Source organism: Hypanus sabinus, chromosome 25 (assembly GCF_030144855.1).
Source record: "Hypanus sabinus isolate sHypSab1 chromosome 25, sHypSab1.hap1, whole genome shotgun sequence".
In the NCBI taxonomy this organism is placed as follows: Eukaryota; Metazoa; Chordata; class Chondrichthyes; order Myliobatiformes; family Dasyatidae; genus Hypanus; species Hypanus sabinus.
Window position 1 is genome coordinate 7,793,104 of NC_082730.1, and position 15,458 is coordinate 7,808,561.

At 45.1% G+C, this 15,458-nt stretch overlaps 1 protein-coding gene across 2 annotated transcripts in view; it reads right to left on the reverse strand.

The window, feature by feature from the left end:
• Positions 1-926: 926 nt before the first annotated feature.
• LOC132380972 (MAP kinase-activated protein kinase 2) overlaps positions 927-15,458 on the reverse strand; it is a 196,335-nt gene continuing 181,803 nt past the window's right edge. Inside the window, exons 10-11 of one of the 2 annotated variants that reach the window (XM_059950011.1) lie at positions 13,801-13,960; positions 927-13,261 (exon numbers count right to left, since the gene is read on the reverse strand). In XM_059950011.1, the coding sequence (XP_059805994.1) occupies positions 13,224-13,261; positions 13,801-13,960 (198 nt within the window). In that variant the 3' untranslated portion in view covers positions 927-13,223. The remainder of the gene's footprint in view (positions 13,262-13,800; positions 13,961-15,458) is intronic. The other variant, XM_059950012.1, reaches the window with a different exon arrangement.

The following is a 15,458-nucleotide window of genomic DNA, read 5'->3' on the forward strand; positions in this document are numbered from 1 at the left end:
TAACTGCTTCTCTGTATCAACAGTACTGAGGTAGAGGCACTTGAGAGCTTCAAGTTCCTAGGTATAAATACACCAGTGATATGTCCTGGCGCAGCCAATTAGACACCATGGCCAAGATAGCTCAGCAGCACCTCTACTTCGTTCATAAGCCAAAGAAATACATCATATCCTCAGTGATTCCTACCAATTTTTATAGATGCACCATAGAAAGAATCCTATCTGGATGTATCACAGCTTGGTACAGCTATTGTTCTTCTCAACTCTGCAAGCAATTGCAGAGAGTTGTGGACACAGCTCAGCACATCATGGAAGCCAGCCTCCCTTCCATGGACTCTCTGTACATTTCCCCTGCCTCTGGAAAGCAGCTAACAAAACATCAATTCATCAACTATCATGGACATGTCCTTCCCTACCATCAGCAGTATCTACAGGAGGTGCCACTACGTCATCGTTAAAGATCAGGCAAGAGGTACAGAAGCATCAAATTTCAAACAGCAGCCATTCAGTTCTTGAACCAACCAGCACAACCCTAATCCCTACAGTTTAACAACACTAAGCCCACCTCGCACTGAAATGGTCTTTGAGTCCCGATGGAGAACCTCGGCACAAAACGCCGCCTGTTTAATATCCTCCATAGTCCATGCTGAGCTGCTCCAGCATTTTGAGTTTGTTGCTCTGGATTTCCAGCATCAGCCATATCTCCTCAATTTTCAACTAAGTATTTTATTGTTCTAACTGTACATGCTTTGTAAAAGTTGTCTTTATGATTTTGTTTTTTGTGTGAATGCTGATTGTACGATGCTGCTGCGAGTACATTTCTCGTTGCACCTGTGCATACTGCTACCTGTGCGTCGGTCCGACAAAGGACTTGACCTTTTAACTTAGTTTCATTTTCACACAGCACTTGATAGAGACAAAATCAACAATTTGAATAAATATACTTTTTAATTGCTGAAATGGTGTTCTTGATTACAATGTGGTATGGTCACTGAATATAACACAACCCCTCAGAAGTCAAATAAACAAAGATTAGATCATCTCACATGGCTGAGAATGAAAAATCCAAGGAGACGTTTCAAACAGAAGACAAACTGGACTTTGTAACTAGTGCCACAGCAGCTATACAGAACTGTAACTCAAAGAGCCAAAATTCCAGGTTTCAAACATGCAACTTATCACCTTCTAGGTTGTCCTCTTTTCCCTTCCCCGCCCCCACATTTTTATTCTGTCTTTCCCCTTCCTTTCCAGCCCTGAAGGATCTTGGCCCAAAACATTGATCGTTTATTCATCTCCATAGATGCTGCCTGACCTGCTGAGTTCCTCCAGCATTTTGAGTGTGTTGTTTAAGCCATGATCACTGACAAGAGTACACACACACACACACACACCCACCCATCCACCCACCAGAGCATGCAGGCTGTTCCTGTACTAACTAATTGGGCCTTGTCACTCCAGAATCCCACTTCAACTTCATGGCTTTGTTAAAGCAACAAATGCTTAAAATGAAGAATTATTTATTTTTCATATCCTCAGCCTGGTCTGGTACTCTTGGAAAACCATTCCTTCAATGGGACCCTAACACCCGTCATGCTCTCTTCTCGCTGCTGCCATCGGGAAGGAGGTATGGGAGCCTCAGGACTCACACCACCAGATTCAGAAACAGTTATTACCCCTCAGTCATCAGGCCCCTGAACCAAAGGGGATATCTTCACTCAACTTCACTTGCTCCATCATTGAAATGTTCCCACAACCAAAGGACTCACTTTCAATGACTCTTCCACATGTTCTCTATATTTATTGCTTATTTATTTATTATTATTGTTTCTCTCTTCTTTTATTTACACAGTTTGATGTCTTTTGCTCATAGGTCTGCCCTGTCCGTGTGGTCTTTCAACTGACTCGATTATAGTTATTGTACTTAATAGGAATACCCACAAGAAAATGAATTTCAGGTTGTATATGGTGACATATATGTACTTCAATAATAGATTTACTTTGAACTTTTGTTTTATGAAACATTCCCATTAACTCCTCCTCTCAATGGACTTCTCTGGGATCCCAACAACGGTTTCCAAATGGCACTAGACAGGAGCGTGAGCAACTAAACTAATTTGGCGCCAATCTAAAGGATGGGTGCCCAAAAGCTAGGTCAGAGAGGTAGGTCTTCTGAGGCACGGGGAAGTGGATGAGGAGGGACAGGGGTGGTCAGGAGGGTAGGCTATAGCTAGTGCTCTAGACAGCTGAAGCTACAGTCAGTTAAATTCCATTAAGTGAGCAGATGGCACTGAAGTTAGCATTGTGGACAGCGAGGAAGGATACAGCGAATCAAAGACAAGAGGCATAGTCATACAGCACAGAAACAGGCCCCTTGGCCCAATTTGCTGACCGTGATGAACTAAATCTGAACTAAAGGGAGAGGACTGCAAGATGAAAGAAGTAGAGCATTGGACATCGTTACTTGTACGACCTGTACAGTGAAATTGGCAGAGCGTCATTGAATGATGATGAACAGAGGTACTTGGGGATGCTCAGTCTCCTGAAAGTCGCAACACAGGGTGGTGAAGATGGCAGGTGCCACGTTTGCCTTAATAGGTCAAATTACATAAGGTAAGTCTCTCAAAGTCCAACCCTACGTCCCCGTTGTGGGAGGTAGAAACAGGTAAGGCCGGCCACCAGGGCTCTGGTAAAGCTGTCTAGACCAATCCCCCGTACAGTGGAAGCAATAGATTGCAGACGTGTTGATGAACTTCAACCATACCATTGACTACAGAGGACGATGGAGACGCGAGGTCAACAGCCTACGCTCCACAGAGGAGTGAAGGGCCAAGTAAGTACCGAAGATACAGAACGTTAAGGTTAAGGAGGTTATGTGTCAACTTCACAAAATACTGGTTAGGCTGCACTTGGAGTATTGCGTACAGATCAGGTCACTGCATTATAGGAAGGATGTAGATATGGTCGTGCTGTTTAGACTGCAGAGGAGATTCACCAGGATGTTGCCTGGATTAGAGGCGTTAGTTAGGGGGGAGAGACTGGATAGGGTCATGCTGGTCTTCCCCTGATGAGAGCCGGTTGACAGGTGATCTGATAGTGGTATAGAGTTATTAGGGGCTTAGCTAGGGCATGGTAAATATGTCAGAAAACAAGAGGGTCTAGTTTTAAGGCGAGAGAAAGGAGATTTAAAAAGAGTTTTGTGGGGAACGTCTTGTCTTTACTTGCAGAGAGGTGACGTCTGGAACTCGCTGCCCGAGTAGCTGGTGGAATCAGATGCAACCCTTTGGAAGAATGCCAAGAATGCCAAAGGTGATTTCAGAGACAGAGAGGCTGAGACCACGAAGAGATCTGAAGTAAATACAAGAAGATTAAAATGGAGGTGTTGCCAGTGAGGGCCAGGGAGCAGCGGAGAATGGGATGTGATGCAGGTGGGGTCAGAGGTCGGCAGGGATTTGGACAACCTTGGGTTTACAGAGAATGGAATCAGGAAATGTGCAGAACCCTCAATTCTAAGGGAACAAGTGTGGATGAGGGTTTCAGTGCATGCAAACTGAAGTGAGTCATTGAGACAATGATGTTTCATTCTAATTACTCAATGGATATAGGTCTCTGCATTCTCACTCATTCCCACTGTGCTTGGTGAACCATTGGTCTAGATTATCTCAGAGTGGAGGGAATCCTGGGGAATTTCCAGCATCCTTTCCTTTACAAGTCACCGCCACATCCTTGCCTCTCCCTGCGTCCCACCCTGAGACTTACTCTGTGCAATGCCTCCCTTGGCAAGATTGAGGAATACTGTAAGAAGGGAGAGGAATGGATCCTAGCTGAAGTTTCCAGGGCTGTGAGAGGTTTCTTTGTTTCCTGGAGTTTTACTGGAGTTCTATTTGTGAAAGGCAGCACCTATTTACCGCAGATACCTACACTAAATTCTCCTGGAAGCCATGGTAAGCTCCAGTCAGCAGGCTTCACACTCAGTACTCTCTTCAGTTTCCTGATTAATATGAGGCTTTAGTGAGGACAAGTTTCTACTACACTTGAGGAGAGGAAATGAACAGAGGATGTCCTCAGGAGGACGACTGATCATCAAGGTTCAAAGCTGGGAACTGCTTCTCCACGGTAGCACAGCAGTGAGCAAAATGCTTTTACTGCACTGGCTGTAGGATTGGGGTTCAATTCCTACCAATGTCTGTACAGTTTGTGCATTCTCCGTTACCTCAGGATGCTCCAGTTTCCTCCTGCATCCCAACGATGAGAGGGAAGTTCTTCACTCAGAGGGTGGTGAGAAAGGAACCGATGGATGCAGGTTTGATTGCAACATATAGGAGAAGGAAGGGGTACACAGGGCTATGCTTCAGGCGCAGGTCAATAGGACTAGGCAGAATAATAGTTCAGTATGGACAAGATGGGCTGAAGGGCCTGTTGCTGTGCTGTGGTGCTCTATGAAATACAGGTTAGGGTTAGTGAACTGTGGACATGCTATGTTGGCACCAGTAGTGAAGTGACACCTGCAGGCAACCCAGCACAGTCCTCGCCGATTTGATGCAAACACGCATCAAGCATAGATTTTGATGTACAGGTACATATGACTAATAAAGCTATTCTTTAATCTTTTATTCCACCGAGCACAGCTCATTCACACTAGACTTACTTGACCCTGAATCGATCCACCTCGGGCTGCTCCGGCAATCTCAGCAATCGGTCACTCCTCACTGAAATCTGCAGTCTACCTTAAGCAATACCACTGAAATTTATCAATTAATAGCTGTGACACACACACACACACACACACACAGTCAGAGTGGGCATAAGCATGGCTCAACACACTCAAAATACTGGAGAAACTCAGCACGTTTATGCAGAGGATAAAACAATCAATGCTTTGGGCTGAGACCCTTCATCAAAACTGGAAAGCAAGGGGAGGAATCCAGAAGAAGGAGGGGAGAGGAGAAGGAAGCTTCTTTCCCCTTCCTTTCTAGTCCTTATGAAAGGTCTCGGCCCCATACAGTGACTGTTTATTCCCCTCCACGGAAGTTGCCTGACCTGCTGAGTTCCTCCAGCATTTTGTACGAGTTACTCTGGATTTCCAGCATCTGCAGAATATCTTGTGTTGATGATCATGGCTCACACTTCCCGTAAAAACTGCCAGGGACAGCTCAGCCCCATCAAGTTTAGACCAGCCTTCTGACTGCTCTCCCTCCACCTCTCACAGACTGTGACTGACATGGTCTTGACAGGAGCAGAATTACCTGTCACCATCGCATCAACTATCTCATTAAAGGTTGCTAGGCCTAGGTCATCTACAACTAATCTCTGAAAAGATGTACATCTTCTGGAGGGAGAAAGATGTAGTCAAGAGACTTAACAAAGATTATGACACTTAAAAGTTACAAAATACCTCATCGGAGTGGTAGGACAGAGAAACAGAAGAACACAAGATTCTGACACAGTGAGGTGGAAGGAGGAATATATAGCTAGATAATTTGGTTCAAGGCTTTACTTTATTTTGTGGGCAATGTAATTCAGGTCTAATTAAGTACAAGGTGCAAGACTAACTCCTCACATCTCAACCTGCTCTCAAGAATCACTCACTGGCAGATAACTTTCTAGGAAGCAACTCGAACTTCATTTAATACCCTGGTGTTTCACTAGATCAATGTCAAGTCCTCGTGTTCCCTCTCCACATTCTGGACATCTCAAATGTCCAATCAGTGGCCACTTCAATAGATACACCTATACACCAGCTTGTTAATACAAATATCTCAGCAGCCAATCACGTGGCAGCAACTCAATGCATAAAAGCATGCAGACATGGTCAGGAGGTTCAGTTGTTGTTCAGTCTAAACATCAGAATGGGGAAGAAATGTGATCTAAGTGACTTTGACTGTGGAATGATTGTTGGCGCCAGATGGGGTGGTTTGAGTATCTCAGAAACTGCTGATCTCCTGGGAATTTCACGCCCAGCAGTCTCTTGAGTTTACCGAAAATGGTGCGAAGAACAAAAAACATTCGGTGAGCAGCAATTCCGTGGACAAGGAAGCCTTGTTAATGAGAGAGGTCAGAAGAGAATGGGCAGACTGGCTCAAGCTGACAGGAAGGTGACAGTAAGGCAAATAATAACTAGTTACAACGGTGGTGTGCAGAAGAGCATCTCTAAATGCACAAAACAGCAAACCTTGAAGTGGATGGGCTACAGCAGCAGAAGACCATGAACATACACTCGGTGACCACTTTATTAGGTGTGGGAGGTATCAAATAAAGTGGCCACTGAGTTTATTTCCCCAGTCCTAATTTCTAGTATTTGGTTTCAGTTGTTGCCTGGCAGATTCCAGTTCTTTAACAGAAAGGATGTGAGTTGCTCTCTGATACAGCTTTCGCTCTTTGCAAGGTCTACACGAGGCCAGAAGCTCATGAAACTCTGGAGTAGCTGAAGTCTCTAAAGGTGAGGTACCATGTTACGAAAAACTGTCTCTAGTTTGTTTAAAAAAAAAGTAGCAAACTCCTAAATCCGTATTCTTAAACGGATGGAGATGATGATCGATTTCAGATGCTGGGTTATAAGGTAATATACGGCTATAAATGGACAGTTTTTAATCAAAGCTAATTTTAACATACCTGTCATACTGAATATTGTGTGCATAGTTCTATGTGGCTGCAAGAAAAATCAGTGAACTTCGCTTAAAAGTAAATACATCTTTGACTCAAGGCAACTTGCAAGATTAATTCTGTGGTCAATGTATATCAGTCTGCTGGGTACTGATTTGGAGGTCTAACCAAGGGCAAGGTACGAGGCTCACTCCTCACATAATTGTACTCACGAGAAATGATCCTGGGAAGGAAAGTGTTAATGTATGAGGAGTGTTTGATCACTCTGGAGTTGTACTTGGAGTTTAGATGAATGAGGGGCATCTCACTGAATATTGGAAGGCCGAGACCTAGAGGATGTGGAAAAGATGTTCCCCATAGTGACAGCAACTAGGACCAGCCGGCATGTTATCAATAGAAGGATGCTCCTTTAGAAGGGAGATGAGGAGGAACCCTTTAGCAAGAAGGTGGTGAATCTGTGGAATTCTTTGTCATGGACTGTTGTGGAAGCCAAGTCATTGGATGTATTTAAAATGGAGGTTGATTGGTTCTTGATTAGTCGGGGTGTCAGAGGTTATGTGGAGAAGGCAAGAGAATGGGGTTAAAAGGAATAATAAATCAGCCATGATGGACTCGATGGCCCAAATGGCCTAAATCTGCTCCCATGTCTTATGAACTTGCCTACAGTCATCACTCCATGGTAAACAGCAGTGTGGATAGCAAGTGGATGGAGTTTAACTGATTATGTTGGAATATTGTTACTGTTATAACAGTTTTAGGCATTATTTCTATTCTATAATGGATTTATTGAGAATGCTCACAAGACAATGAATCCCAGGGTTGTACATAGTGACATAATAAATTTACTTTGAACTTGGAACAACCTTCTAGAAAGGAACTGTGATCCCCTCCCATGGGAATATAGCACCTTCTGCCATTCACAAGGTCTTCTGGAGAACACCTCACTAACTGGGGCCTTGTGGTACCGGACTGGCAAAACCACATGAACATCATGGACTGAGATACTGACAAATGTTTATGAGGTTTTAATATCTCCAGATTCAGAGGTGGTAATGACCATTGTCGTAGCATCCAGAACAGGATGCCAAATAAAGTCAGAGAAAAGTACAGCACAGAAATAGGCCCTTCAGCCCATCTAGTCTGTGATGAACCATTTAAACGGTGGAGTAATTAAAAACAAATCTATTAATATTTATATTGCGCTATTTTACTGAAATGAGTCAGTGCTTCTGAAGAAGGGTGGCAGACATTAGGGTCTTGCTGCCCAGCTCTAGCGTGGGAGACAGGGTGGCACCTGGGTTAGGCTCCAGTCACCTGAGTTCAGTACTGGCCTTTGGTGGTGCTTGTGACTATGTGGGTTTCCCCTGGTTGCCCTGGTTTCCTCCCAAATCCCAAAGACGTGTAGGTTGGTAGGTTAATTGGAAACTGTAAATGAGCCCTTAATTACGATCAGGGGGAGCTGGTGGGCCAGTGTGACGGAGAACATATTTCTGACATACAGGGCAGTAAGGAGAGGAGAAATGGGACATGGGATGGCTTTGATGGGAGATAGCATGAGCCCAATGGGCCCAAAGGCCTCCTTCTTGTTATCATGAGGTATGATGTTTCTAATTCTTTTACTAGGATGCTGCCAGGGTTGGCATATTTGATGAGGATAGGTTCTTTACCTCACCTCTGCCCCCTCCCGGTTTCACCCATCACCTACTACCTTGTACTTCTTCCTTCCCTCCCCCACCTTTTTGATCCTTTTTTCCAGTCGTGATGAAGGGCCTTGGCCCAATACACCAGTTGTTTATTCTTTTCCATAGATGCTTCCTGGCCTCCTGAGTTCCTCCAGCATTTTGTGTGTGTTGACAGGTTGAGTGAGCTAGGTCTTCTCTCTCTGGAGTGCAAGAGGATGAGAGGTGAGATTAGCGGGGCACAGATCAAGTGGACAGCCAGAGACCTTCTCCCAGGGCAGGAATGCCTCATACCAGGGTGCAAAATTTTAAGGTGATTGGAGGAAAGTATCAGGGGATGTCAGAGGTAGGATTTGTTACACAGAGAGTGGTGAGTGTGTGGAACATCCTGCCAGAGTGGTGGAAGAGGCAGATACATTAGGTAGATACAAGGATAATAGGAAAACGGATGGCTATGTGGGAGGGAAGGGCTAGATTGATCTTAGAGTAGGTTAAAAGTTTAACACAACATTGTGGGCTGAAGGGCCTCTACTGTGCTGTAATGTTCTATGATCTAACCACATATTTCAAAAAGGATGTTTTTTTTTAAATGCCGCCCTGCCCTTTGAGCAGTTACAAGAATAAGGTGGGGTCATGATGCAGAATCAAGACCACAGAGATGATACTCATCCAGATTTTCCACTTACCGCGATACTCAAACCACTGGAGGAACTCAGCAGGCTGAGCAGCATCTGTAGAGGCAGAGTGACGGCCGAAGTTTCAGATCAAGCCCCTGCACTGTGACGCAGATGCTGCCTGACTCTCTAAATTCCTCCAGCGGTTTGTACCTTGCTCCATGTCCCAGCCTCTGCAGACTGCTGCGGGCTTGTTCCTGCTGACAATACCCAAGGACCATCAAGTTAAAAAAAAATTGAGACACAGTGTGGAACAGACCCTTCCGGCCCTTCGAGCGGCAGCACCAAGTAATCCCCGGATTTAACCCTACCCTAATCACAGGAACGATTTACAATGACCAATTAACCTACTGTCTTTGGACCGTGAGAGGAAACCAGAGCACCCGGAGGAAACCCACACAGTCACGGGGAGAACATACAAACTCCTTACAGGCAGCAGCGGGAATTGCGCCTGTGTCGCCCGTACTGCAGAGGGTTGTGCTAACGACTACACTACTGTGCTGCCTACAACCTACAGAACATGACACTCAAGGACCTGGGTTATATTATATACTTTTGTTCTGTGTATGACTGTACATTTACTGTTTTCTTATATGTGCTATATGTGCTTTGTATGACTTTTGGTATTGTGTTTTGTACCTTGGCCCCGGTGTAACACTGTTTCGTTTGGCTGTATTCCTGTATGGTTGAATGACAATTAAACTTGAACTCTGTGTGTCTCCAATACGACAGAAAACCTCTGCCCAAAATATTCTGCCAATACAAGTTCCTTTGTTCTTAAAAAAAATCATAAAGTCTGCAAAAAGAAACTACTTAGTTTGCTATCTCAAAAATACACATCACTAGCAAATAACTTCCCACAGTTATTTTTACTTCAGTCAATTCACTAAGACTTTAACTGGTATTCCATCTCAAAGATTAAATCTGCTAAAACTACGAAGTATTTTTAGAAAATCAGCAACTAAGGGCCATATCCCACCAAAATTAGAATTTTGCTTTTAAGTTGTATTCTCGCTTTTTTGTTTGCCTTCCCAGCAGACTCTCCGGGCACTTTCTGCAGGACCAGGTCTCTTCCAAAGTACAAGATGCGAAAGACACACGTCCATCGAAATACAGTGACAACAGAATGTTCCATCACGAGCACTGGTTCCTTAAGGTTTGCCATAACCAGCGGAGGCTGCCACACACAACCTCACAACTCTCCCAACGGCGAGCCTCTCAAACAGCCCCTGGCAACCAAGTCCAGCTCCAGGCCTTCACGTGTGGTTTAGCTACTAAGCCCAGCAGAGCTGTTTCTACTGACAGAAGAAGGGGTAAAGGTGCATTAATGGCACCTTAAAACCAGTCGCTCGTCAGCTGTGGTTGGCAGCTCATCTAGGAGAAGGAAAACTCTGATCTCAAACCTTTGCTACCTGTGGATATATCCACTCATAGGGGAAGGCTCTGGGACTAAAACCCGTGGAAGAGCTGGAGTTCCTGAAGCACTGATTTCAATGCTGACAGGCAACCCCTGCGAAGCCACTGGTGCCAAACTGTGTCAGGTTCTGCTATTCCTTTGGATGGATCTGTTGTGAGGAGAGGAGAGCCTGCTACTTGGGCAATAGCTTGCTCTCTATATTGTACTGCCCTGGCTTGCATATCGTGTCGACCCCAATGAACGGAGGGCCTCAGTGGCTACCAGGATCAAGGCGTGCGAGTGAGATTTACAGTAGAGGGGAAACATTGCAGGCTACAGCAGTTACAGTAAGCCTCAATGGACTTTTATCTGAATGCATAGCAGTGCACAATGCAGCTTAATCTGTGAGTCTAAGAGTCCACTGGGGAAGTCGGAGGCCCAAAGTCCACGAGCCCTCTGGAGGCGGCCTGTTCTGGGGTTGGAGACCTGTCTATGTGTGGGAGGGAGGGAGGAAAGGGAGATTGTTTCACATTTGTTGTATTGCTGTTTCTCCTTGTGTTGCTTTGCTGAACATCTTGGTCGGTGCTGGAATGTGTGGTGGCATTTGCGGGCTGCCCCCAGCACCTCCTTAGGCTGTGTTGGTTGTCAATGCAAACGGCACACTTTACAGTATGTTTCGATGTACATGTGATAAATAAGTGAATCTGAACCTGAATCTAGTCCAGTCCTTCTTGTGTGACATTTTTGTAAGTGCTTATCAAGTAGAGAGAACTAGTTGGTTGCTGGGAGGTGTGAGGAACAGAAAAATGTCTACTGGCGGCTAACAGGAGTGATGACAATGTTGGATTGGGACCCTAATCCCAAAGAAACTTAAGGGCCGCTTCTCTACTTGTGCTATTTAGGAATTCGACAGTAGTGTAGTCAAGTAGTAAACAGCTAACATAGTCCAATGGCCAAAGGAGGAATTTACCGGTGGCCATTTTAATTCCTAACCCATTCTCATTTCAACATGTTGGTCCATGGCGTCCTCTTCTGCCATGATAAGGCCACCCTCAGGGTGGAGGAGCAACACTTCATATTCCTCCTGGGTAGCCTCCAACCTCATGGCATGAATATTGATTTCTCCATCCAGTACCTTCCCCCTTTCCTTCCTCCATTCCCCAACACTGGCCTCCTAACCCTCCTATTGCCTCCCCCTGGTGCCACTCCTCCTCCCCTTTCTCCCAGCTTCCTGCCAGCTTCCTTCTTCTCCAGCCCTTTACCTCTCCCACTCACCTGGCTTCACCTATTATCTAGCTGTCCTCCTTCCCCTTTCCCAGTCCTGAAGAAGGGTCTCAGCCCGAAACATTGGCTGTTTATCCCCCTCCTTTGATGTTGCCTGACCCGTTGAGTCATTCAGAGTCTTGCAATGTTACTCTGGATTTCCAGCAGAGTCTCTCATGTTTACAACACAGTCATGGTTTCAGCTCCACCCTGGAAGGTCCCAAGCCCAACTGCGTAAGGCTAGCAACCCCACCCTGTAAAAACCCAGAGCTACAGAAGCTCCAAAGACCTCGTCCCTGGGAGACAAAGATGGGCCATGCCAGGGGACAACTTGAGAGATTGGCCCAGGACAGAGGCCAGCTAGTGTCAGTGACCTCTGCCCCTATAGGGGTGATTGGGTGAGAAGAAAAGTCACAGCTCAGTCAGACCATTGCGCACAACTGGACACATCTGGATCATCGGACATTTTCTTTTTTTTTGCTAAACTTCATACAGCCAATCTGAATCCGAGCTGGAAAATACTGTAAATGTGTTCAGTTCCGGGGCACTTACATGAGCTTTGTGTACTTGAATAAACTTCCAGAGAAAAATCAATGTACATCTCCGATAAAAGTTTCCAGCATTCTTAGAAAGGTTCAATTTTAGTGAAGACTTCAAACTTCTAAAATCACAAAACACAAATCCCATGCATCTGAAAGGTCAGCACAACATTGTGGGCTGACAGGCCTGTCATGTGCTGTAAATTTCCATGTTCTATGTAAGTGAATAAAGATTTGAGAACAGTTGCTGCTTGAATACTGAAAGGCTGAGAAAAAGTGGATATAGAGAGGCTGTTTCCAATAGTGTAGGACCTAGAGTCTAGGACCAGAGGTCACAGCAGCTGAATACAAGGGCATCCATTTAGAACAGAGGTGAGGAGGAATTGCTTTAGGTAGAGGGTAGTGAATCTGTGGAATTCATTGCCACAGATGGCTGTGGAGGCCAGGTCACTGGGTATATTTAAAGCAGAAGTTGATAGTCAGGGCGTCAAAGGTTACAGGGAGAAGGCAAAGAAAGGGGCTGAGAAGAAAGATAAATCAGCCATGATGGAATGGTGGATCAGACTCGATGGGCTGAATAGCCAATTATGTTCTTATGTCTTAAGTTGCAGAAATCAATGGACACAAAGAAAATTTCTCTCAACCATGCTTTACACCGAATGACAAATACTCGGCTCAAAGAGCAGACTAGTCTTTTTCACAGGACTCACCAGCTGACCGCCAACCCTAAACCCCACGTCTGGCCTTTTACATCTCATTAAAAACCACCCCCCTCATGTCCTCACCCCCACTGTGTCTCACAGCAGAATGTTCACCTCCACTCGAGAGAGGTAAAGAGAGTATTCAAAAATAAAATTCAAAAAGCCCACTGATTAAAAACTCCTCAACTTCATGCGACATTTAAAAAGAATTCTCTAAAAATAACAGTGTGGCGCCCATCCCACCCTGTCCCACTTCTCTGTGTGTTGCTGAGTCTCAATGTCCAGCTGCAGTGGACGCAGTTAACTTCTTTCTCCTTTTTATCAGCAGCGGGTTGCAAGACTCCTCTATTTTTTTGATTTTAATTTGTTCGTAGTCAACTCTCATGGTGGCCAAGGCACTGGTCATTTCCTCCTGTGGGCAGAGTAAGTAGTGTCAGAATCTACAAGACGAAAATGGTGCACGTTATTCCCCCGCCCCCCAACCAGCCCGTCGCCTCTCCCCACCCTGCCCGTTGTCCCCACTCCCCTGCTCATCATCCCACCCACCCTACACGTGGACTTTGTCCCACTCCCATCAGGGTGAAGACTATGTAGCAACCACACCCGGACCAACAGACCTCAAAACTGATACATTCCCCAACCGCCACTACTTTACCATTTCCTGTCAGTCACCCTATATACAGACACTCCTGTGCCTAGAGTCACTTTATGGACACACATCCAGCAAACCTACAAGCTATCTTATTTATTTATATATACCATTTACATTGTGTTCTTTTATCTTATTGTGCTGCATCAGATCCAGAGTAATAATTATTTTGTTCTCTTTTACACTTGTGTAGTGGAAGTGACATTAAACAATCTTAAGTCTTGAACCAATGCCTCTTCTGGACTGGGTCTCTGTGTCAGAGCTGAAAGAGGATGGATCATGGTTTGTTTCAGAGCCTTTACCTCTGACTGGCAACAGTGGGACACAGAAGTCTCCTGCAGGAAAACGATCCACTGGACACGTACACATATACCCCAGGATACAGGGTTGGTTATTTATGGCTGAGACGAGGAACATTGTGGGGATTTCTGGTCGCCACACTGTAGGCAGCATGTGGTTGTGCTGGAAGAGAGTATGGAGGAGATACATCTAGCAAAATGCAGAGAGAATTGGCAAGTTGTCAGGAGGACTGAAGAACAGATGGGAAGCAATAGCATTGGTTAGACTGCGACCGTACCCAAGTTAACGCAAGAGTTGTCTCCTACTTGCGCTATTTAATCAAGCAGTAAGCAACTAACATTCTCTTACCGTTGTGCACAAGTGCACACATCTGGGTTGGAGAACTTCAGATATGAGGAGAGATTGGATAGGCTGGCATTGCTTTCTCTGGAGAGCAGGAGAGTGAGGGGTGATCTGATAGAGGTAAATGTAATTATAAGGCAGAAACAGGGTAGATATTCAGAATCGTCTGCCCTTGATAGGGGCATCAAAAGCAAGAGGGCATGGGTTTAAGGTGAGAGGAAGGAATTTTAAAGGGGTTTTAAATGGAAAGCTTTTTTCCTTACATGGAGAGAGGGTGATAGCTGGAACTCACTGCCAGAGGAAGAGTTTGAGGAGGTTTGGTATGTCTCCAAAAACACTTGAAAATTTCTACAGATGTGCTGTGGAGAACATTTACCTGGCTGTATCACCCACCGTCTGGTATCATGGTGTGGGGGTGGGGGGGGGGGGGTGGAGAGAGCTACTGCACAGGACACAAGTAAGCTGAAGAAAGTTGTAAACTTAGTCAACTCCATTATGAGCACTAGCCTCCGTAGTGTCCACAGCATCATCAAGGAGCGATAACTCAAAAAGGTGGTATCCATCATTAAGGAAGAGGTACAGGAGCCTGAAGGCCCAGAGTCAGCGGTTCAGGACCAGCTTCTTCCCCTCCGCTATCCAATTTCTGAATGGGCATTGAACCCACGAACACTACCTCACTACTTTTTGATTTCTTTTCGTGTACTACTTATTTAACTATTTCATATATATAATTACTGTAATTCATATTTGTTCTATTATTACGTATTGCTTTGTACCGCTGCTGCAAAGTCAACAAATTTCATGACACATGCCGGTGATATTAAACCTGATTCTGATTCTGCCTGATCTGCTCCAGGTCTCATTTCTTTTGTTCCAATTCCCTACAACCCTCAGTTCCATGAACATTCAAAAATGTTATCTACCTCTTTAAATAGCTTCTCTGATCTAGCTTCCACAACCCCGCCACCCAACCTCATACATGCACATAGTATTTTGGGAGAACTGAAAAGGTGTTATATGGCTGTTACTATCTATCCTTTCATAATAAGTGTTAGGGGGATAGTACTTGGATGAAGCTAGAGCGGATTGTTTTCTGCTTATAGGACACATGAACTGACTCATCCCTTTTGAATCATGCCCTGAACCCACAAGACATAATCCTCACTTCTACGAATGTCCTCACACAAGAATTTCCAGCATTGCCCCACGGTCAATTTTCTCAGCGGGCTGCAGAGGGTTGTATGTAGACCCAGCTCCATCACATGCACTAGCCTCCCCAGCTTTGAGGACCTCTTCAAAAGGCAATGCCTCAGAAAAG